Genomic DNA, 25952 nt, shown 5'->3' on the forward strand with positions numbered 1-25952 from the left:
GGGAGTGACAATTGAATATGGTATAAATACCCTGCCCTTCTTCAGTTTCATTGCCACCACAAAGCTTAAACATCTTGAGGAAAGTTCCAGAATATAAAAAGAGCCCATTTTTCATGGTGGCGAAGGTGCTGGATTAGAAATTAACTGACTGAAGATTTGAATCCTCCCTTAGTCAGGAAAGACAGCTGGGTGACTCTCACACTTTGCTCAGTCCGCCTTACGAGGCTGTTGTGGGGAAAATAGAAGACAGGAACATTATGTACCCTGCCTTGGGTGAAAAATGGGGTATAATTATTTCCAGTGCCAGAAAATTAAAATGAGGAAATGTGAAACCACTTCACATTTTTCTTTTGAACTTTTTGAAATGTTTTATTCCCCGGTAACTAGAATAAGCACAACAGACTATCCTCCCATAGCATTTAATACAAGTTCATCATCGTTAAGTGTTAGGCCAGTTTTTCTCAGCTCCTTGTATTGATAAGCTTTGTTTTTCCCCCAATTTCTATCGAAATACAGTAACTGTATTTTGTCTTTACAATTATATTGGCTAAAATTAGGTTTGGTCTATTAAAATCAAATTGATTTTAAACTGTTTATTAAAATTACATTGAAATTCGAATGCCCTGTCAAGGATTACAAAGGGCACATTGAGTTTTTCTTTTGTAGGATTCTGCTCCAGGACATTCTCATTGGCAGAACTGATGGGGACGGAAAATTGTCACATATCTTCTACACCCCTTGACATTCTCCTTCTGAAGGTTAAGCACTTCTCCAGAACATCTATGAAGGTGTTCTGGTTGCTGCAAATAAATAGGGATCTATGGGGATAACTTCTTGTTTTTCTAGCTGGATCTCTACCAGATTAGTGAACTTTTTGTGGACTGAAGAAACTCTTTGAGTTGCAGGAAACATATTCACATGAAGTACATTAGTATTGCTTTATAAAGCCTTTGTAAGTCCATGCTTAGTATACTGTATCCAGATTTGGTCACCATATCTTTTGGTCACTAATGATATTGAGACTCTGGAAAGAGTGCAGAAAAGAGCAATAAAAATGATTAGGGGCTGGAGGCTAAAACATATGAAGAATGGTTGCAGTAATTGAGTTTGTCTAATGTAGTGAAAAGAAGGACTAGGGATGACATTATAACAGTGTTCTAATATTTGAACATTGCCACAAAGAAGAAAGGGTCAACCTATTTTCCAAAGTACCTGAAGGCAGGATAAGAAACGGTGGGTGGAAACTAATCAAGGAGAGGAGCAACCCTGAACTAAGGAGAATTTTTCCCAACAGACTTTTCAGAAGAGACTGGACAGCCACTTGTCTCAAATTGTATAGGGTCTCCTTGTTCAGCAAGGGTGTTGGAGTTTCAGAAGACCTCCAAGGCTCCTTCCAACTCTACTATTCTGTTATTTTGTTATTCTGTTAACATATTTGAATCCAGATGTTTATCTGGTTGGTTTGTTCACATGATCAACCTGAATTTATTCCTCCAGATAGTAACTTTTGTTGTTGTTCCTTAAATGAATACAAGTATGGAGACACATATTTGAGCAGTGTGAGAAGGAAGGGTTTAAAGAGTTGTCTATTAATGTTGCTCTCCTCTGTTCATCTGCATTTATTTCTAAATAGTAGTTAGGTGCCATGATATACAAAGAGTATGGCCTTTCTCAGAAATGATCATTAACTTGTATGTGTAATTTATTAATCTGACTAGTGTATTTCTTAACTTGAATTAGAGGCTATAAGAAGCATTTTGGTTTGTATTCAGAGATCACCTGGGGTAAAATTCATGTTTAGGCAGAAAGCCAGTGAAAAACTGAGACTCTCAGATTGCACTTGAGAGTCGTATGTAAGTCTTGTGCCCAGGCACCAGGCTGATCAGGAATATCTTCTGGAAAATGTGCTGCATGAATGGGCACCTTGCCCAACTATTTATCCCATGAAAGACAAGAACCCCTCAGTGTAGGGTGTGGTGAAGAAGCAACAGACAGGAACTGCTGCCAGCAAACATGACTGAGTATTTGAGCTTCCTGTTTTTGGCTTTTAGTAACCATTTCATGAGCAATCCTCTAAAACACAATTTCAGCACTTCTGGACTAGCCATCTTGATGCAAAGAATACATTGAACATTCTAATGGAAGAGTCATAAAATGGGTGTCCACTTACACAGAACTTTCATAAAACTATAGACATGGAATAATTTCTCCCTCTTTTATCTCATTTTCCCAATATGCATGCATGCATGTAATGTATATATGTGTGTGTATGTTTGTATATATGTGTTTGTGTATATGTATATGTGTGTGTGAGAGAGAGTGATAGATAGATAGATAGATAGATAGATAGATAGATAGATAGATAGATGATAGTCTCCCTTTATTTATTTATCAGCACAATTGTAACAAGGCAACATAAAAAAATGGCTTTCTGCTGTATGGCTCCCAGAGTGAGCCGACAGACAGAAAAGGGAAGCAGTATGCTCCCTCCCATATTTGGGCATACCAGGGGTTGTGAGACAATACATATATACATACATACATATATACATACATACATACATTCATTCATTCATTCATTCATTCATTCATTCATTCATTCATAAATTTTCACTGGTGTAGGTATGCTGGTCTTGTTGTATTCGGGTCTTTTCCTGTGTAAGATTGAGATTCTCTTGGCAATGTTTCAGCGAGGTCTCACTCGCCATCTTCAGGCTTCACTCGCAACCCAGCCTGTTTGAGATTTAGTGAGTTGTGTGAAACTATCCAGTTTTGGGTTAGCCAACAAAGTCATGGTTGAGCAAAATGAAGCTTAAAACATGTTGTCTGATTTAAAACTTAAATAATGAAGCCTGAAATATAGTGGGTTTTTAAAAACATAGTTTCTATATGATTCTATAGCAACCGTGCAAATGAGGAATGTGTTTAGTACATAGTGTGCAGTAAATTTTCACAGTTAGCTTTAGAAGGATTATTTTTTCCTGTGACAGTGGTTTTCTTGATTAAGAAAAGGTTGTCTTTCATGATTGAAAAATGGAATTTTAATTTTTTTTTCTGGCAAAAAGATGGGAATGAGTTCATTTTTAATTGTAATTTTAATAGCAACATATGTATGAAATGTAATAAAGATGATGAAAAGTAGATTTCCAACAGGGTGTGGTTTTGTGGGTAGCATTAGACCTGAACAATTATGACTATGGTAACCTCAAGAGATGGAACAGTCTTTTGAATACAATTGAGTTGCTCAAGTACCTATGAACCCCAAATTAGTTTCTGTATACTTCAACATCTGTTTGCTCCTATGTTTTATAAAAATTATCAGAGTTGGTCTAATAAGACAATTTCTTCCACCTCTACCCCAATTTTTAGGCAATTGTTTCCAAATGGGTTCCCTGAGGAATACTTCTTAACAGCCACATTCCGTGTCAGAAGAAACAGCAAAAGAGAACGCTGGTATTTACTGCAGATTTTAGATCAGCATAATTTGCCACAGGTTAGAACAAATTCAGTTATTTGGTATTGCTACTTCTTTATTTGTGTTTGTTTCACTCATTTCTGCCCTCCCCAGCCCCCAGGAGCTCTCTGAAAGCCTTCTAAAAGTTATGCACAGCCATTTTAGTGAAGGGGGCGGAGTTTCAGGTGGCAAAAAATGTTGTATTGTGTATAAGATGCACCCAGATTTTCAGCCTCTTTTTTGAGGGAAAAAGGTGCATCTTATACTCCGAATAATACATTTTCCAAGCCTTTGTTCTCATATAAGTCATTATAAAAGAGTGTTGACTGGATATTAATAATTACTATGTTTCCTATTCCCATCCCCAATAAAATGATACCTACAGCTTTGTGAATTGCTAGATAATCCTCTCCAGATCGTGCAACTACTGATGTGGCTTGGATACAACAGTAGTGATTTTTTAAATAGCAATTAGAAGATGATTTACATGTCAGTAACAGAGTCGGGGGGTGGTATATGAAGTGGAACAACTTGTCTCCAGAAGTTGTGGATGTTCCAAAACTGGAAGCTTTTAAGAAGAGATTTTAGACAACCATTTGTCTGAAATGGTATAGGGTTTCCTGCTTGAGCAGGGGATTGGACTAGAACACCTCCAAGATCCCTTCCAACTCTGTTATTCTATTCTCTTTTATGTTAACATTTTGTCTTTTGGTTTGAAGAATATCGAAACCTGTAGAATATAACAAATTAAAAAAAACAATAAAAGTGAAAAGTTGGAGTTTAATGCTTAATGACAAGGTTTCATGGATAAATATGCAAGAGGCAGATTCAGAAAGCTTAAACAAGTAAAAGATGCATGCAGGCATGTCAGGGAAAGTTTGGACTTCCACCAATTGAAAAATTGTTTAATTTTTAATGGTTTAGTACATCCCATCCCACCCCATTTCTTACTGGAGCCCTGGGAGGTGCAATGGTTAGAATGTAGTATTGTAGGCAAACTCTGTTCACAGCCTGGAGTTCAATCCTGACTGGGCTCTTCCATCCTTCCGAGGTTGGTAAAATGAGGATGCAGATTGTTGGGGCAATATGCTGATATTGTAAATCACACAAAGAATGCTGTAAAGGATTATGGGGCATTATATACCAGTAAATCAGTGGTGGGTTTCTGCCGGTTCGCACCAGCTCAGGAGAACCGGATGGTGAAATTTACTGATCCGGTGAGAGGAGGTTCGACTGGTGGATCTGGAAGTAACTTCAGGAATGTCTGCCCCAGCCCTGTCGCTCGCTCACTCACCCCCACCCATCCGGAAGCAGCTCCATCGCTCGCTCCCCCCACCCGTCCGCACTATCCTAGCCCAATTCGGGGTCAAGTCCCATACCTGGGAGTGGAGGTGGTGAACAGAAAAGCACGGAGAGGTCCAGCGGCACAATCCACCAGACAGCAGCGGCAAGCTCAGGAGTTTTCTCCTGGATTCCCCTCTGTCCTGCCTTCTCCGATCTCCCAAGGTTCTTTCCCCAGTGTGTGATAGCTTTCTACTGGATTCCCCTCTTTCTTGCCTCCTCCGATCTCCCAAAGTTCTTTCCCCAGCGGGTGATAGCTTTCTACTGGATTCCCCTCTGTCCTGCCTCTTCCGATCTCCCAAAGTTCTTTCCCCAGCATGTGATAGCTTTCTACTGGATTCCCCTTGGTCTTGCTTCCTCCGATCTCCCAAAGTTCTTTCCCCAGCATGTGATAGCTTTGTCCTGGATTCCCCTCTGTCCTGCCTTCTCCGATCTCCCTAATTTCGGCCCTTAATCCTCCAGTTGTCTATTTTTGGAAGGTTTTCCCCTCTCTCCCCCCCCTTCATAGGAGTCCCAAAAAAATTTGCCACATGGCTTGGTGGTCATGGGACTGAGTGTGCATGAGTGATGTCAAGTTGTCCATGCCACCTGGTCACATGATTGCCACACCCACAGAATAGGTTCTAAAAAAATTTGAAACCCACCACTGCAGTAAATCTAAGTGGTATTGCTATTGCTAGAGTCCCCTACTCTTCTGGGGAGTTTTTGGAGGTCTGAGCAACTGAATCAGGAAAGAGAAGGAGATGAGAAAGCTTCACTATCTGAGAGAACTTGACCTGTGATTCCAAATATTATGAGCATGTACTGACTTCTATGATTTTATTCTCTTCTTCACTGTCTTACAGTTTATTTCATTTTGAAGGCACTGAAATTTGTTTGTGTCTGTATTTTTTGTTTAGGCTTACATCTCAGTTGATGGTTTAAAAAAAGCTATAGAGTATGTCATGCAATCCACCCAGCAGAACTCCATTCACTATGTCTTTAAAAGCCGCAAGATCTATCCTATCTTTGACCGTCAATGGCATAAGCTTGGCATCAGTGTACAATCAAGGAAGATTTCTCTTTATGTGGACTGCAGCTTAATTGAACAAAGGATGACTGAAGAACAAGCTAGCCCTGACATTCAAGGGAAGATTCTCATTGCTACTCATTATTTAGACGGTAAACCTGTAGATGTAAGTGTTCATGTCCATGTTTAATGAATTAAGTGGTTTTATGCTGCTTTTATGGGATTATGTTATGTTGTTTTGTTTATTGTTCTGAATTTATAAGATGGTTATTAGATAGATAGATAGATAGATAGATAGATAGATAGATAGATAGGTAGGTAGGTAGGTAGGTAGGTAGGTAGGTAGGTAGGTAGGTAGGTAGGTAGGCAGGCAGGCAGGCAGGCAGGCAGGCAGGCAGGCAGGCAGGCAGGCAGGCAGGCAGGCAGGCAGGCAGGCAGGCAATGAATGAATGGCATTAAATTGGTGAGTGGAAAAAGTTGAATTATTTCTGCTTATGAATTAGATCAGTTTTGTTGATGAGACGCATTGCTGGAAAAGGAAGGGAAAATAATAATCTCTTATTTTTTCCTCTTCCTATAATTTCCTGCTCCCTAATTTCTTGCTCTGAAAGCTTGAAATCCTTCAAAAATAATTGGAGACCATTGGGATTGAAGGAGAGAAGTGGGAATAAACCAAAATTCCCTCATCTCTTCAAGTAGAAGCTTCTCTCGAAAAAATAATTACAGGAACATCATTGAGTAAAAGGAGACTTGCAGCTATAGAATATGGTATCTGAATCAAGACATATCTATTTTATATATGTTTAGAAAGCAGACATTTTGCAATGAAGTCTGAATCCTAAAAGCAGAAAATATTTCTAGAGTATTATCTCTTCTGTGCTGCAGATATCAAATACAGCCTCAGGTTTAATTTAAGGTATTCTAAAAATCACGTATGTAGTAGGAATTTAGTTACAATAAAGAGGATAAAGTGGCACATTTAAGGAAACATGTCTGCTTTAATAAACTTTCTATACTGTATCAAAAGTAAAATAATTTTAGATTTTTTAAAAAATATGATTTTATGAAGAATTTTATTTACAACGGTAAAAACTAATGCAATCTAAACAAAGAGAAGAAAATGGCAAGGAAGAATAAAAAACACAGGAAAAAAAGAAAAAATATATAAAGACATGACTTTCAACCTTTATCACAAGTATAAACACATTTAATAATTTTTTACCACCACTCCCATAAGGTTAAACAGATAACTTTTTATTCCATATTCCATATCTTATTTATAAGCAAATACATAAAACATTAATTTTTCAATCTTGGTGTCAGCAAAAAAACCCATTAAACCATTAAACCTTTTCCAGAACATTTTTTAAAAAAGTCTTATTTTGACCTTGATCAGATAAACCAGCTTTATATTCCTTCCTTTTAATTCAATCAAATATTATAAGATTTCATTTCTCTTCAATTCTTCTTTATCCTGTCTAACAAATTTCTTCAAGACTTTAACAAGCTTCTTGTGTAGATCTAATAAGAAAACATTTTTCAGGTCATTCTCCTGGATTATCATTTGTATCTCCCTTTTAATTTTTAAAACATCAACCAGTTTCTTTTGTATATCCAATAAAATGCCCTTTTCTAAATCATTCTTTTGGCCTGTCATTCAAATCCACTTACTTTGTCTTAAAATTAAGACAAACCCTAAAACCCTAAAATTGTTCCACATCTTTTATTCTTTCATTAACATCTTATAGTCATAGTCTATCCCTAAAAGCAGAAGAATGCTAGTAATGATGTCACATTACTGACAGTGTTGATATTATAGTTACTAATTTCTGGCTCCATTCTTCAAAAATCTCTTAATATTTCCTATGTTACAAAGTTTTGTGTTATTTTGTAAGTTCCCATATTAACTGACATAAAGAACAGGTTTCTATTTTTTTTCATTCTGCTGAAATTCTTTAGTCCCCTCTAGTGTCCAGTTTCTAAAATCTTTGTTTATCTTTATTATAACTAGTGATAACAGGATAGCCGAAATAAGTCTGTTTCCTGTTAGAAGCTGTTTCTTTTTTATAGTTAATTCCAAAATCTTAAAATAAATGTCAATATTCCATTTTTTCAGGACTCTTAATCTGTTTCTTGGGTCAAAATCTTATTTAGCTTTTTAATGATTATCTCAAATCTTTAACTTATAATTAATTTTTAATTTTGTTCAGGTTTGAGAATAAATTCACCTAACGAAGACTTTTCAAACTTGTATCCCAGAGGTCCCTAATAGGTTTAATATGGTTAGTGAGCAAACATAGTGTCCTTTTAAAAGTGTTTATGATTGAGCAAATTAGCTAATCCCATTGTCTAGAGGCACTCAAATGTATGGAAAAGTGCCATCCTGCAGTTTTCTCATGGGGAACAGCTGTCCAGAGCACATGTGGGTAATTTCTCATCTTCTTATCCAAAGAGGCTCTAAGAAACAAGTCTACTCAGAGATTCCTTGGTTCTTTGTTGCAGTCATATGCTTCGCCTTTACAGAGCCATCTTCAGTTTGATATACCTTCCCCAGAAATCCTCAGAAGTTATATTATAAACTAGTTTTTAGAACCTTTGCTATTGAACCTGTGGTATATATGATAGCTGTGATTTCAATCATTCACTTCACTGATTTTCAGATACACTCTCTAGAGGTGTGATACCTCTGTTCCTCTTTTCCTGATACAACTTTAGGGCAATTTGTCTTCCCACTTCTGCACTGCATTGAAGAATTCTTGCACTGGTGGCTGGATTCAAGCAATATCACCAATGGCTTTCCAGTACGAGAAGTCTTTCTAATAATGTCCTTATTCTTTATTCATCCATATCTGGATGGGTAATCACTTTGAAGACCTCTGCAGCTGAGATATCTGATCCAGGCATAAAGCATTGCATTAAATCAACACATTCAAACTAGCTGTTCTAGAACACAAATGGATAGTATATCCATCAGTGATGGACCGTATCAATTTCCTCTAGAATAACACCAGGGCTATTCTGTTTGTTTAGATGGAATAATAACAGGGATTATTCATAGCAGGATAAAATAGCTACAATGCCAATCTTTTGTGATACCTTCTCTGTTTTATTTACAGATCCTATTTTTATGTTTGTTCATTTTTATGTTACATCTTATGTTTTAGATCAAAAAGAGCTTTTTTGTTACACTTTGATAACCTTGACAATTGTGGCTTGCCTCATCCATCATGAGAATCTCCATCTTTGGCACTGCCCCAATCTACTCTCTATTTATCAGGGTCAGGTTTCCACATAAGGCCCAATTCCCTCTACTTTCCAACTTGGAGAGTTTAGTTAGTTCTGCAATTTCTCTGGAATGAAGTAGACTGAATTATAAACTTTTCATTAGGACCTATGGCTATTTCCCTACTGATATTTTTTTTAAATCTTAAAAAGTAGCTTTTAGTGTCCATGAGTTCAATTAATCAGGCTGAAGAACCATGTCAAAATGTTTTTATGATATAATATTTCTTACTTTTTGTCCTAATTCCTCAGCTGCATTGAAACATCTTTGCTTTTATTGGTTATCCATCATGTTCTTGCTTTTTATCTGGACCATATAGCATTTTTATAAACTTTGTTTTTTCCAAGGTCAGTCTAAAGGCCATGGTTTTCTATTCAGCATTTTTCCAGATGGATTGTCTGCTGTAATCTGCCCAAGCAGCTGTGCCTTTTTCCAATCTGTGATCACTCCAAAAGAATCAACAGCTTTCCTCCAGAGTATTCTACTGCTGGAGCAATGTTGAGCACTTATATGGGTTCACCACTTTGGTTTTATTCAGCATCAAAGCCTGAATATTTGTTCCCAGAAGGATGTGACCTTTGAAAGAATGTGGCACCTTTTTGATCAATTTATGATGACTAGAACATTGTCCAACAAGGATAATATTAACTTCATAAACTTTGAATAAAATGGCATCTAATATTAAAACATCCTATGAACCTCTATTCTATATATGTATGTGTGTTTGTGTGTGTTATATTTGTGCTGATAAATAAATAAAGGGAGACTAGTATAGATCTATTTCAAGCTATTTAGCTCTCATCAGCTAGCTATACCCTTACTGGGATTTGAACCTGTGCTGTATTACATATTAGGCAATTGTGTTAGCCACTAAGCCACAAGATTCTCCTCCTTTATCAGCTGAGCTAGGGAAATAGGTATGTATTTAGTGTCACAACCACTGGTATGCCCAAATATGGGAGGAGGCATATTGCTTCCTTCCTCTGTCTATTGGCTCATCACAAGAGACCATCCAGACAGACAAAATTTATTTATCAGCACAGATACAACACAAATGTGACAAAGGCAACAGTAAAAATATTGGCTTTCTGTCTGGATGGTCTCTTGTGATGAGCTGATAGACAGAGAAAGGAAGCAGTATGCCTCCTCCCATATTTGGGCATACCAGGGGTTGTGACACCATATACATGTACATGTACATGTACATATACATATACATATACATATACATATACATATACATATACATATACATATACATATACATATACATATACATATACATATACATATACATGTGTATGTTGTATTTGTGCTGATAAATAAATAAAGGGAGACTAGTATAGATCTATTTCAAGCTATTTAGCTCTCATCAGCTAGCCATACCCTTACTGGGATTCGAACCTGTGCTTTTTTTTAGTGCTTATTTGGGGCATGCCAAGGGTTGTGACACTAAATAAATACATACATACATACATACATACATACATACATACATACATACATACATACATATAATTTCAGTTAATTTATAAAGCAATGTTCTCAAACAAAAACTATGCCCAAAGTATTATACTGATAGTTTTACAACATAGCATATATGATATATAAAGAAAAAAATGTTAAGAGGAAAGCTGAAATATTTAATTGATGTAGTCTGAAATTTTTAACATGCATAGTGACTGTGAGATGGATAAAAGTGTTTTCCATATAATTGGTTAGTTATAGTTAAGGAAATTGTGTTTTCTTCACAGGGAAATAGGTGTGAGCAAATAGGTGCAGCTGTTCAATTATTTCATAGATGATGAATGATTTAATATTTTTGTTTAATGAATTGGTAACTAACTTATATGAACCTTTCACTATTGGCCATTCAGTTAATTTTCACAGAAGAGAAATATAGCATGTTCCTATTTATTTATTCTTTCCTCATTTTTTATCACTGTACCCTTCTGGCCCATTGCCTCTGGTTTTTGTCACATTTCCTTCATTTCTTAATCCTTTTCTTTTTTTCCAAAGGTCATCATTGACTCTTCCATCTGGTTTCTTTTTCCAGAGATTAAATAAATGTCTCACAGAATAGTTAGCAGGGGAAAGAATCTGCTGCAGCATGCACATAGTATATAAAGTATACTATGTATGAAAAAAGCCTCTCTTGGAAAAAGTACTTTATTTCTTAGAAGGAAAGCAATTTAAAAATATTATCTTCCCACCCCCTAGGTCAGTTATAGGTATAGAAAGTTCAAGCTTTCTTGCATTGTGCAGATTGTTCTGTATAAAGCCTAGACTAAAATATATTCAAATCAGTATATTATTAAGAACATGCTAGGTATTTTCTTTTTTTCAGTTTAAAGATCTAAAACAGTGCTTCTATTAAATGGGTGGATGGATGGACAGACAAACAGACAGACAGACAGATTAAAAACTCTCGATAGGACAAGCCAAATAGAGTAGCTTGGTTTAAAAAAAATCTAGGAGACTAGTAGATTAATAGACGAACATAGACAAATAACTAAAAAATCTTAGGCTTCTTTCGCAAAAACAAGACTGTACATCTAGATCACAGGAGGCGATAATTTAATTGTGCACTGTGGTGGCTCAACCACAACTGGTCACTGCACTTTGAAAGTAACATGGAGATGCCAGAATAGAAACAGTGGAGAACCCAAAGAAAGGTCCTTTTTCAAGAGGCAACTGGCCTTTTTTTTTTTTTTTTTGAAGATGTTTCGCTTCTCATCCAAGAAATTCCTTCAGCTCTTGGATGAGAAGCAAAATGTCTTCAAAGAAAAACAAGAAAGTCCAGTTGCCTCTTGAGAAAGCACCTTTGGGACAACCATGATTTGGATGATTGAGAATCTCGATAGACAAATAGAAGAGAACCACAACAATAATGAAGTGTCTTTCAAAGGTACATTGAAAGAGATTAGTACCGTATTTTTTTGCTTTCAAAAGAGAGGACTAAGGGTAAAGATATAACACCAATCTAAGGTAAAGGTAAAGATTCCTCTTGCACATATGTGCTAGTCGTTCCCGACTCTAGGGGCAGTGTTCATCTCCGTTACAAAGCTGAAGAGCCAGCGCTATCTGAAAACGTCTTCGTGGGCATGTGGCCAGTGTGACTAAATGCCGAAGGCACACGGAACACTGTTACCTTCCCACCAAAGGTGGTCCCTATTTTTCTACTTGCATTTTTACCTGCTGTCAAACTGCTAGATTGACAGAACACCAATTTGCATTTATCTAAAGGGCTGACACATACAAAGAAAAGCAGCCTTATTTAAATATTGAAACCAAAGGCAGAACAAGGACCAGATAGATGAAATTAAAGGATCTAAATATCAAGAGAAATTTCCTTATGGTAAGACTAGATGAACAGTCTACTTAGAACAATGGTGCACTTTCCTCGCAGGAGATCTTCCAACAGGCTAGTTAGCTATCTGTTGGGGATAGTTTAATAAACTATGCTAGAAAGCAAAACGTTGGACAACATGATAAAGCCCATGTCAACTCATGTTGTTCCTTTTCATAACAGTGCTATGTATCCCATTGCAGTGGTCTATGAGATGGCATCATTGAAAGGAAAATTAAATCAATTCAGCCAACCAGAGTCACGGAGTGAATGGGGGGATACTACAAACCTATATAGTAAACCAGATTGCATTGCTAAATTACAAACAAAATCAATTGGAATAAGGGGTGTAAAGAGAGTTTGATAGAGCGGGGTTTTTTTTCCAAAGATTTTTTAGGTTTCCAAAGAAAATATATATATTAAAATAAATTTGTAACTCTATGGGACTATTGAGTTAATTCTGAGGATGTATGTGGAAAGAGAGAGGGAGAAAGGTTCTGAGATTTGTCTAAGTCCCAAATTTAACAAATAGGGTTTTACCAAAGTTCCAGGAATATTGTCCCTTGCTTGTCTTGCTTCCTGCAATGCTTCTATACTTGCAGCTCAATGGTTTCAACTGGTCTTCTATCAAAAGCTGCAAGATCCCTTGCGATATTCTCTAGGTGTATTTCCTATTTCACGACAAGAAAGCAATAAGCAATAGTGCTATTTCATGCAGCCACACTATTTGGCTTCAGTGACACTGCCTCAACCACCAAAAGCAAGGTTGTGACCTAGTATTCCTAGGATTATTTAGAGTGATAAATTAATAACATAGCTAGCAGAATTTGTATTAAAGTCTAGTTTTATTGACTTTAAGTAGCATAGTTTGGGAGGTTCCGGGGGGCGTGGCCTGTTGCCGAGGAGGGCTCCACCGAACTCCTCAGAGATCTGGTCTGTATATCTAAATAAGATCATAGATAGCACCCCTTTCTGGCTAAGAAAGGGGCAGGGAGAATAGCCCCGTAGGTTAGGATCTAATCGTAAACCACAGCCTTTTTTCTTTTTTTGGCTGTGGAAAGAGATTAGTTCCGGCCGAAGCGGAGCTCTTATCTCCAGCCATTTCTTCTCAGCTGCCTTTTTTTTTTGGCAGCCCCAGACAGGCTAGCCCCCCCCCAGGACAAGACAAAGTTTTTTTCAAGCTAGAATTGATACGGGCGGGTCCCACCCCTGTGAGATTTATGTTTTCAGTACTATCGTAAATACCAGCACCATTCGTCTTAGAGACTTCTTTGTCTAATTAGACCTCAAAATGGCGATTTCTCTCCGTGGATGATTGATATACTTAGCCGGTGTTATCTTCCTGCAGACTGCTCCTTAAGAAAATAAATTTTTCTTCTTTGGAAATAGAGGGGAGCGAAGCTCTGCTTACTTGCTTATTTATTATGCCATCCAAATCAAAGAAGCGTCTTGCTACAAAAGAATTTAAAGAATTTTCATTGGAAACACAGCCTTTGTCTCCTATGTCTTCTGCTGGGGAACTTTTAACACAGGAATATCTCCTTAAAATGCTTAACGCTTTTAAGAAAGAAATCAGGGAATTTGTATTGGAATTATTTGATGATTTACAATCTAAAGTTAATCAAATGAAGGCGAATACTTTTGCAGCTGTGTCTGCCCTGTCAGATTACTCTGCTGAAATAGAAAACAAATTGGAAAGTCTGGAGAAGGCTAATTTTAATTTGACTACCAATATTCAAATTTTACAAGAAAAAATTAGAAATAACGAAGAACAGCTTATGATACTAAATTTTAATAGGAAGGCATTTGCAATTAGAGTCAGAGGATTCCGTGAAAAGAAGCAAGAGAATTTAAAACAGACCTTTGCTGAAGCCTTCAGCCACGCGCTGGGAAGCCCGGGACTTAACTTTGATTGGCAGATTCGGAAAATCTATCGCCAGAACTCATTGATAGCGGAACAGCGACAGCTCCCGAGGGACATAATTATATATTTCTCTACAAAAGAATCTAGAAACGCGATTGTGCAAAATTTTCATAATAACAGGCTCCGAATTGATGACCAGGACCTGATTGTCTTCAAAGAGATTCCTTTCCAGATGTTGAGAGCAAGAAGGGACTACGCCTTTTTAACTAAAGAGCTTAGGAGTCAACAGATTCGATACAGATGGGAGGCCCCTGCCGGCATCACGGTTACACTTGAGAATCAAAGATTTCGTCTTAACTCTGTTTCGGAGGCTCAAGATTTCTATTGTAGGATTCTGAAGGCGGGACTTCCTGACGCGCTCGGAAGAGAGGAGAGACAAGCGGAAGGAGAAAGCAAACGGCTGGCCATGCGGCTGCAAGATGGAGGGGGCAGCCCCTCCTCCCTCGGAGAAGCAGAAGAACGCAGATCGAGAATTTAGATACTTCAAAAGACTTCCTAAAGTTGAGGACTGAATGGGGGTTTGAGACCTCTCTCCGGTAGAAAAAGTGGACTAAATTTTATCAGAAGGGAAAGCTGGACGAAACTACTTTGAGCTAGATTCTAAAGTAACGTTAGCATAAATTTGATAGTGGTTAAAAGAATGCGGAATGATTTATGTTGTTTAAACTTTGTTAGATGGGACTATTTTAAAATAGAAGGTTAACTGACTCTTGCTGAAAGTATTATTTGAAAATGATCCATGCTATTTAACTTTTATTTGAAGGGAAAGTTGGTTGTTATAGTTCTGAGTTACTTTTTAAATAAACGCTAGTATAAATTTGATAGTGGTAAATATTAGACAAGCAAGAGATGAGGGTAAAATGTATGTGGAATGAATTACGTTATTTGTGGTAAATACCAGACAAGCAAGGGAAGAGGGCAAAATTTACGTTGTTTAAAGCTTATTAGAACAGGAAGCCGCTTGGGATTATCTTAAGATAACTGTAAAAAGAATGCGGAATGATTTATGTTGTTTAAACTTTGTTAGAAGGGACTACCTTAAAATAGAAGGTTAACTGACTCTTGTTGAAAGTATTACTGGAATATGTGGAATGATTCATGCTACAAATCGCTCTGAGCTATATTTTAAACAAATGTTAGTATAAATTTGATAGTGGTAAATATCAGACAAGTGGGGGATGAGAGTAAAATGCATGTGGAATGAACTAAGTTATTTAAATTCTACTAGAAGGGGAAGTCGGTTGGAATTATCTTAAGATAGAAATTGATTCCTGTGTAAAGTAATATCTGATCTATGTTGCTTAACTTTACTAAGAAGGGGAAATCTGGTTAGATTATTTTGAATTACGGTTTGAAAAAGGGGTAAAGAAAGATCATTCACGTTGTTTAAATTTTACTAGAAGGGAAAGTTTGATTACTTGTCTGTAAAGTTATATTTGAATATATGGCAGGAACTATGCTGCTTAAATCTTATTGGAAGGGATCATGAGGTTTAGGAAGGGAACGGGAGAGTCTACAGAAGATCGGGGTAAATAGCAAAGAAGTAAGAGACGAGAATAAAATATAGATAGAATGATTTATACTATTTAAGCATAGATAAAGATGGGGGGCTGAGATCAACACAAAGAGTGGTTTCTTTTTTTTTCTTTTTTATATATTACTTTTATTTTTTAATCCATATGTATACAAGATATTTTAGATAGAAGGTAGTGCCAGGTGTGGGCCCTGGGAAGCCGGGAGGATTAGGGATGGGGATTGTGGGGGGTGGGGTGGGGGGGGGGTTAACATAATCTTAATAAGTAGCATAGTTTGGAAAGAAGTAATTTCCATCTGTAAAAATAAATCTTTCAAATGGCCAGAGCGATGACCAAAGGAATGCATCAAACTGCAGTAGGTTTTGTCATAAATCCAGCTCCTTTTATAAAGAGATATACAGAAGTGCTATGTTGGGTTCAAATTAAGTTGGTATGATTGGATTAGAATCTGTGTGTTGCTCAGATAACGAACATAATAAATGCAAATGGAGTATTTTAAAATGTCTTTGTTTTTTCAAAGTTCCTGGCCAAAATCCCAAACTTCGTTATAAAGTAGGACATAAAGTGAGATTTGGACATTAAGTGTGAAACCTACTGGGTCAGGATGGACAGCCTCTCAGGGCCCCCTTTACTTCTATATTAAAAGCCAGAGTTGGAGCTTGCAAAAGAACAGGAAGCAAGGGCCTAACCACAAGATGTTCTAAGCCGATGTCCCTGTGTCAAAACCTATGTCAAAAGTCTAAGGTTCAATTAAAGTTCATTAATGACACGTACTCCATAACAAAAGGAGAAGTAAGACCCCCATCTCCTTATAAGGATTTCTCCTCAAGGCAACCACTAAGAAATGTGTTAAGTATTTCCGTGTTGCAATGCCTTTGAGAATGTATAAGAACGCGGGCTTCGATAATGAAGGTTGTTCAGAACTTGCAATGCTAAGCCATGGGCTAGCTTTCTGAACCTGGCTGCCAAATAAACTTTTCCTGAATCCTGAGAAGTCTAAAGCCTGTCATTTTCTGCAACAGTTAGAGATATTTAAACATATATATGGGGTCATATTATTTAACGGTATGGTGGGTTTCGCTACAGAGGCTTCAGTATTGCTACGTCTCAACTGACAAGCATTATCATGTTTATTAAATAGATTGAACTTGGCCGCATGATCTTACACTGCGATCCAAGCCTTGCTTCTCAGGAGAACTGTTGCGAATTATCTGAACATGTGGTAAGTTTGTAAAATAAAAATGTATTGCTTTTTTTGTAACAAAATGTAAGAAAATTGCATGGCATTATTAGTATGGCCTATCATTTGAAAGCAGCAAGTTTGGTGTACTTAAGGCATCATGCTAGAAACTGGAAAACCTAATAGCAATAGTAATAGCAGTTAGACTTATATACCGCTTCATAGGGCTTTCAGCCCTCTCTAACCGGTTTACAGAGTCAGCATATCGCCCCCACAGTCTGGGTCCTCATTTCACCCACCTCGGAAGGCTGAGTCAACCTTGAGCCGGTGAGATTAGAACCACTGAACTGCAGATAACAGTCAGCTGAAGTGGCCTGCAGTACTGCACCCTAACCACTGCGCCACCTTGGCTCCTAATCCCTAATCCCGTTTTAGGCCCAAAACCAGCTAGTCACCTGGGCTTAGTTACTTTCTCTGAGCCCTAGGAAGGAGCAATGGCATTTCTGAAAATTCTCGCCAGAAAACTGCAGGGACTTCTCAGTGTAGTTTCTGAAAAATGGGGATGATTGAACAAGAGAGGGGGAAAATATCGTTTGAAAGATTTTTTTTCTTTATTTTAGGTTTTTTTAGGTTTAGGTTTTATTTGACTTGTATGCCGCCCTATTCCCGGAAGACTCAGGGCGGCTAACAATCAGAAGGGGAGTGGGTACAAAAATAAAAATAGAAAACAGAAATTTAAAATACAACAACAGTCATAACCTCGAAGGGGGCTGGATAGTTCAACAGCCCCAGGCCTGCCGGAACAGCCAGGTCTTAGTTGCTTTGCGGAAGGCCGGAAGGGTGGTAAGGGTCCGGATCTTAACGGGGAGATCGTTCCATTTTGATGATGAAATCTTTATTCATTTTGTACTTGAGAGACCGCCTGCTGCCAATTACCTCCCACAGACCCATTAGATCTCACAGGGTTGGCCTCTTCCGGGTGCCATCTACCAGCCAATGCCATCTGGCTATTACCCAGGGGAGGGCCTTCTCTGTGGCAGCTCCGGCCCTCTGGAACGAACTCCCCGCATTGATTCGGACCCTCACCTCTCTCCAGGCCTTCCGAAAAGCCATCAAAACCTGTCTTTGCCGGCAGGCCTGGGGGTGATGAGTTCCCTCCCCTCTCGACATGTATGGTTGTGCGACTGTTGCTTATTTTTATTATTTGTATTTCGTTTTGATGTTCCCCTTTCCCTTTTTGGATTGTTCGCTGCCCTGAGTCCTCCCGGAGAAGGGCGGCATATAAATAATAAATTCCATTCCATTCCATTAAAAAAAAACTATGTTCCTAAACCTTTAATGTTCTGGATGTTTTTGCAGCATACTGAAATATATATTTAAAAAATAAATACAATAGACATAAAAATGCAAGCTAAAAGAAGTGCATTTTAAACATCTGGAGGAATAATGTTGGAATTTCTTCCTAAACGCTAGTAAAAAAATCTTGAAATTTATCTACCATTCAAATAATAAGAATAATAGGTTCAAATCACTGTAACAGAAGAACATCAGTATCCTAGGAAGAGGATCTACACTGGAGCTCCTGTTATTTCAGAAGCTTTATCAGTATATGTTCTAAGCATTTTGCTTGTAGCATAGTGCACTCTACCTATGGATTAACTAACACCTATCTAAAATAATAACAGCATTTAATGTAATTCCATTGCATTATTATGGCCAGATTTTCAGTTCAGATTACTGAACTTGTCAACACAGGTTATTTTTTCTTTTAAAAAAAAATCACCATGGAAATGTAATCTCTGAAGATGCAGAAGATGCTATAAATAGTATAATTTGATCATAATGAATTAGACTTCAGTCCAGATAATATGTATTCATAATTTCAGCATCCTTTGGAGAAAAGCTTGAAAACTACTGCAGCATCACCATCAGTTGGTCACATTGGTAAAATACAAGCTCTTCCAATAATGGAAAAAAATCCCAAAGAAAAGTGTTTTTGCTCTCAGAACAAGGTATGATCTTCTTTTATTATATTATTTCACATATGATCTATTAAAGGGATAGTTCTTTGAGCAGATTTAACCTTTTATTTGGTCTTTCGTACTGTTGTTCTGTTTTATACGCTATTGAACATTAAAGAAATCTGCGCAGTATTTTATTTTATTGCAGCCTTGTATCATCTATAGTAGAAGCGTCAGGCCACAATTCTCATAATCTGAAGTCTTCATGATCAATTGCCATGTTGTCTAGAAATTATGGTTCACCGACAAATGCGCGCCCAACAAATGCGCGCTGACAAAACTGCCGCGACAAAACGGCGACGTTGAAAGCGCGCCCACTAAAGCGCGTCGACAAATGTGCGCTGACAAAAGCGCGCCATCGAAAACAATGCTAAAACAACGGTAACAACATTAACAACCCTAACCCTAACCCTAACCCTAATCCTAACCTAAAAACCCTAATCACGCTTTTGTGGGCGCAGTTTTGTCAGCGTGCTTTAGTGGGTGCACTTTCAACATCGCCGTTTTGTCACGGCAATTTTGTCAGCGCGCATTTGTCAGGTCACGGAAATTATAATTTGATATGGTTAGGGAAATCTTTTCTAGAAATTGATTTATTCATATCAGATCACACAGATCACACAGATTAGGCCTCCTCCGAGTTCCATCCGCCAGTCAGTGTCGACTGGCAACCACGCGGAGGAGAGCCTTTTCAGTAGTAGCTCCGACCCTTTGGAACGATCTCCCCATGGAGATTCGTACCCTCACCACCCTCCAGACCTTCCGCACAGCCCTCAAGATCTGGCTATCCCGTCAGGCCTGGGGTTAAAGATTGTAATTCGTCCCCACCCGAATGATGAATGTTGTTTCTATTTTTAATTATGTATTGTTTTATATGTCACTGTCTGTATTCCCTTCCCCACAAGTTGTAAGCCGTCCTAAGTCCCCTCAGGGAAAAGGGCGGCCTATAAATAAACTTACAAATACAAATACAAATATGAGAGGCAAGAGAAAAACTAGAGGTGATATGATAGCAATATTGAGGAGCTGTCACAAAGAAGAGGAGGTTAACCTATTATCCAATGTACCTGAGGGCAGAATAAGAAGCAACAGATGAAAACTTATCAAGGAGAAATCCAAACTAGAACTAAGAAGAACTTTCCTGGCAGGGAGAAATATTAATCAGTGGAATGGCTTGCCTTCAAAAGTTGTGGGTGCTCCAGCAACAATTTAAGAAGAAATTGGACAGCCATTTGTCTGAAATGATATAGGGTCTCCTGATTGAACAGAGGGTTGGACTAGAAGACCTCCAAGGTCCCTTCCAACTCTGTTATTCTGTTATAGAGGCATAATGTTGCACTGCAAAGAGAATGACAGCATGAGTTAAAATAGTACAAGTTTATCTGAAATTTGTATTTTCTGCGAATTGTTTTATTACAAAAACTCATAGATTGTTACCTCTAATAAGGATGTCACCAACTAGGAAGTTAACAGCTTACAAATCTACTATAATAAATAACAGTTATTTCAAATTGATTGGAAAAAATATTTCTTCAAGTTATGTTACAATGATGAAATATTCAAACAGTATGAGTGATTGTTTATAGAAATGTTAATTTATGAACCCATTCTTCAAAACATTAGCAGGGCTACCCGTAACTTGAGCTAGTGGCTAAGTATCTTGACCAACAAGGAAGAATATGGGTCATTTTATAGTCCAGGTCAATTGTTGCAACCTCTACAGTAAAACAATGAAACAATATGAGGATACCCGACACCAGCATTTCCCATAAACATTTCAAGTACATTAGAAGCAGGGAACAAGTATAGGTCTGTATATCAGTGTGACAGCAGTCATTTATGAATCAATAACAGATGCATTCTTTCAGTCAGAAAGAGCCGAGGTGGCGCACCCCAAACATAGGGTTCTAGAATAAATATCCTAGCTTTATTCTCAACAGGGAGAAGCAGGATTTCAAGGCGTAGCTGGTTTGCCAGGCCAGAAGGGAGAAAAGGTAAGACTTTACTGGCAACATTTCTACTGTCATTTTGTTTGGACAGTTTGTTCTTCAGAAACTAGAAAGACAATATATGTCCATATTTGTTAAGAATAGAATTTTCTTTGGTATAATGTGTGAGAGTTGGAAATTCAGCCCTGTGTTTAAAAGGTGGTTGAACCGTGTTTTTTCCTTGAAGTACACTTTACAATTAAGAACAATAAACCCGAGGTATATTCTAAGAAACATATTTTTATTGTAAAATAAATAACAAACAAACTTACTAGCTAATAACTACATTTTGGCAAAGAGAAGAGTCAGTCTACCGTATGTCTTAGAATATAAGCACAGTTGGCAAAGCTTTGATTTTTTTTATGCTTTCAAAATGAGATACATAGGAATGTAGTGTGTATGCGTATTTAAATAAAAACATTCTCATTTAACTTTCAATGCAGTGTTATTTAACTGACTGGCAAGTGTAATTTTTTTCAGTTTTTAGTAAGCAGATGTCCATTCTGTTAGAATCTTAGGCATATTCTAACTTGTTATTAACAGTTGGGAAATAAATAATAGCAAGTGAAACAACAACAGAAGGTAGAATTTTTCAACAGAAACTTTCCCTGCCAAATCCTATCTATTCAATCTCTATACAATCCGACCTTCATATTTCTTTTCCATTTTCTCTATTCCCAAATTCAAAATTCTCTGTGCCCACTCAGCTTTCTTTAGAGTGTTCATTTCCCACCCTTAGTATATGATGCTCCTATAATTTGTTACAGATAGATTCTTTTGGATTTTGGTTATTACAGTTCTTGAATTAAAGTTATCAATATCAATGTTAACCGATAGCCTTCATTTAATAGGGGTCAGTGGGACTGGAAACTCTGCTGCTAAGTTACATGGGTGTAAAACAGGTCACGTGACCACTTATGGCAGCAGTTCAAGCAATTCCAATTGCTGATGTTATTCCATGTGGTCATTGGGCATGTGAGCATCATTTGTTAGTTCCTGATGGTTTCCCCATTGACTTTACTTGTAGGAAGCCAGCAGTGAAATAGCAAATGGCAATCATGTGACTGAGGGATGCTGCAACAGCTATAGTTACAAGGGGTTCCACCACAAAACCGCGTTCGACTAAAGGGCGCTCGACGAAACCGCGTAGCTGACGTCATCACAGCACGACAACAGCGCGGAGAAAAAAGCGCGCTGTAAACGCTATACCTAAAATTAACCCCTAAACCCAAACCTAACCCCGCTAAACCTAATCCTAAACCTAACCCTAAACCTAACCCTTAACCTAACCCTAAACCTAACCCTAAACCTAACCCTTAACCTAATGCTAAACCTAATCCTAACCCTTAACCTAACCCTAAACTTAACCCTAAACCTAACCCTAACCCTTAACATAACCCTAAACCTAAACCTAACCCTAACCCTTAACCTAACCCTAAACCTAACCCTAAACCTAACCCTAAACCTAACCCTTACCTTAACTTGAATCGGCTTGCTTTCAAAGCGCTATTTAAAGCGCCCTTCTTTCTCCGCGCTCACTGTTGTCGCCCTGTTGATGATGTCAGCGACGTGGTTTAATCGGGCGCGCTTTAGTCGAGCGCGGTTTTGTCGTGCCACGGTTACAAGGACCCTGGTTCAAATGCTTCTGTAACTTCAATCAGTTATTGAATAAGGACCACCTGTAATTTTTAATAGATATTTCAGTTGGTTTGTTTTGGAGTTTGTTAATTAAAGGATGAAAAAAAAGCCACTGACTTTCATGCCAAAGGGAGGACTAGAATTTAGGTTCCTAATGCAACACTTTAACTACTAAACCATACAATGCCTCTGGAATATATTTATTTTCACTCCCTGAATATATTTGAAATATGGGCTTTCTTCCCAGGTCACGGATGCGAGAGATACCAATGGGCGCCTGCCTTTCCTCAGCAGATGGCACCATTTCAGATAATGGTGCAGATAATCTCTGGGCAGGGGCAAACCTAGAGATTGAGACCCCCCACTGATTTCTATCCCACCTGCAATGCCCCAACAGGCTCTTTCCCCACCTTCCAACAGAGAATTAATCTCAACAATGGCAGAAGGGATGAATGATGGGGAAGCTGCAGGATGGATATTGGAGCACCACGACGAGATGGCTCTTAAATTAAGAGATGCAACCGGGTACATTCCCTCGGGGGGTGGGGGGAATGCTACTGTTGCTATCAACCTGGCCACAGAATGTCAGAGTGCCTGGCCCCGCTAATGATTTATTTATACTATTATTTTAACACTTTTTAATTGGCCAATAACATATGTGTTAAGGACGTTGCAGTACAAATACTATTTCAATTTTTTAAACTTTGAAATCATATTTAAGTAACCAAACATTTTTCTATAGTATCACCTAGAACAACCTTCAAGTACTGTATGGCAAATAAGCCATGGAGTCGGTAAATGCTATGAAAATTCTTTAACTGTAATTCAATCGAAATCAATACTTTTTTTAAAAAAAACACAATAAAATAAATAAAAAATAAATTCTACAAAATGAGTAATGATAGTTGGAGTTTAAATTAACATTTTATTTGCTTTTATTTATTTACATATCAAACTTAGGAACCACGCATCTCCCTTACAAACCATTCATCTACCTCACAAAGAATTCTACTTTGACAATAAACACAATTGGTGGTCACGAATTAGTCTGTCAGTAGGAAACACAGTTTTTTAAAACCTTTTCATTCTTATTTTTATTTTCTACTGATATCAATGTCTGCCTTGTTGCTTGTTTGAAATCTTATAAACCAATGCTTAGGTTGCTAATACAACTAAAAAATATTGGACCTTCCCCCCATAGCTTCATTAAATATGGACATATTTTTGTGGCTTTCATTTAAAAAAACTGGACTATTGACACAATTATATACAACCTCCCTTTCAGCTCAAATTTTGTAGGCTTATAGTAAGATAGCATGAAAACCCAACATATTTCCTTTGTCAACTTTCCATTAGTAGTTCTGAGGCCAATTTAAATCCAGTTTTTGTTGCCAAGGTAACCTCCTAGTTCTAGGGAAAGTAGAAATTGTGAAAAAAATATATTCAAAACAACTCTGCCTTGATTGTGCTAAATATAAATTGAAGTAAGGAGGAGCTTTAGTAGGCATTCAAAATACTGTTATAATACCCCAATATCATCAGCATTTTTTATATGTCAAATTTCAGTAACATCTTCCTTTCTCCTTTTTCAACTATGCCACTGGGGATCACACACCCTAAAATGACCTTTGACTGATCAAGAATAATAAACTGTGCCCAGTAATCCATGCAACATATTTAATCCCTAACTTGAGGCTGTCTGGAATTCAGAAAGAATGTTTGTGTGTAGAACTGCACGGCAGGAAAAACTAAAAATGAGTTAGGTCCTATATTTTCCCCCCTCTGGTCTACAGAGAACAAAGCTATGGAAATCACAATCACCGATCTGGAAAATGAAAGTTAGAAAGGAACTCTATAAGGGATTTTCTAAAAAAAAAAAAAAAAGTTTAGTAATAACTCTGTTAAATGTCAAGGAATAAATTTAGCTTTCATAATCTTTTACATTTCAAGTTGAGCTTATATAATGAATTAAGCAACTCATGATTTAACCATGGTCAAATAAACCAGTGCCGTATTTTTTCCTCCTATATCCCAGGCATTCTTAAATCCCATGGTTAAAATTCTCTTTTCTGTTGTTTTTTTCTAGTCACCTTGCTTTTCTTGACATTCTTAGCAATGTTATCCAGGTCCATTTGTACTTTCCACTAAGTAACTCCAATAAATTTCCCATATTACAATTTAAAAGAAGAGACCAGATTGCTCTTTGGGTACATTATTTGTATATCTTTGTTATTTTTAAATAATCATTCAAGTCCACATTCAAATCTGTTATGTGGGTCTTCAAAGGAGTTTTTTCATCTTTGGTGACAACTTTTTCCAATAAAAAAAGTTCCAGTTACTTCACAAGCACAGAGATCAAAGATTTCCTTTAAAGTAGCCATCAAGTGCTTTAGTAATCAACCTTCAAAATCTTATTTTGCACTGAAAAGGAGTGCAAAGGAGGGTTTCTTTTGCCATAAAAGATAATCTTTCTAATAGTTTCAAAAGGTTTATTTAAATCAGTTTCATAGTGGCTCAACATTTAATCTGTTTAGAAACAACTCTAAAGTCATTCCTTTGCTATATGTTGCAAAAAAATTACAAAACTAGATCTTATAATGTTGGGAAAGGGTTTCCTTTCTTTTAAATGGATTGAAGGGAAACTCATCCAGGAGCTATAGTTCTGAACATTTTTCAATCTTAAAGAGGCAGTACCACAAAATAAAATGCAAATTATTTACCTTTTTGCCTTGAAAGCTTAAAAATCATATTTTTCTTAATAATCTTTTAGCATTTTTGTCATATTTTTTGCATGCTTTCCATCATTTAATATTTCTTCTAGGTATTAGAGAGCAAAATTGCACATTACAGCTGTATGGAAGAGTCCATACAATGGTTGTGTTGATTTGTTGGTTGAGCTTTTATAATGTCAATTTTATATATATAAACACTAATTACACACATACATACATTACACACACACACACATATACACACACAAATATACACATATACATACACACACATATATACATATACATATACATATACATATACATATACATATACATATACATATACATATACACATACACATACACATACACATACACACATTCACACATTCACACATACACACATATACATATACATATACATATACATATACATATACATATACATATACATATACATATACATATACATATACATATACATATACATACATACATACATACATACATACATAC

General features: G+C 37.1%; 1 protein-coding gene across 1 annotated transcript in view; it reads left to right on the forward strand.

Moving 5' to 3' along the window:
- COL19A1 (collagen type XIX alpha 1 chain) overlaps window positions 1-25952 on the forward strand; it is a 178822-nt gene that overhangs the window by 26936 nt on the left and 125934 nt on the right. Inside the window, exons 4-8 of the mRNA XM_032215170.1 lie at window positions 3370-3493; window positions 5695-5970; window positions 17037-17117; window positions 18962-19087; window positions 21037-21090. Of these exons, the coding sequence (XP_032071061.1) occupies window positions 3370-3493; window positions 5695-5970; window positions 17037-17117; window positions 18962-19087; window positions 21037-21090 (661 nt within the window). The remainder of the gene's footprint in view (window positions 1-3369; window positions 3494-5694; window positions 5971-17036; window positions 17118-18961; window positions 19088-21036; window positions 21091-25952) is intronic.

The sequence above is a fragment of the Thamnophis elegans genome, chromosome 4, assembly GCF_009769535.1.
Source record: "Thamnophis elegans isolate rThaEle1 chromosome 4, rThaEle1.pri, whole genome shotgun sequence".
NCBI lineage: Eukaryota > Metazoa > Chordata > Lepidosauria > Squamata > Colubridae > Thamnophis > Thamnophis elegans.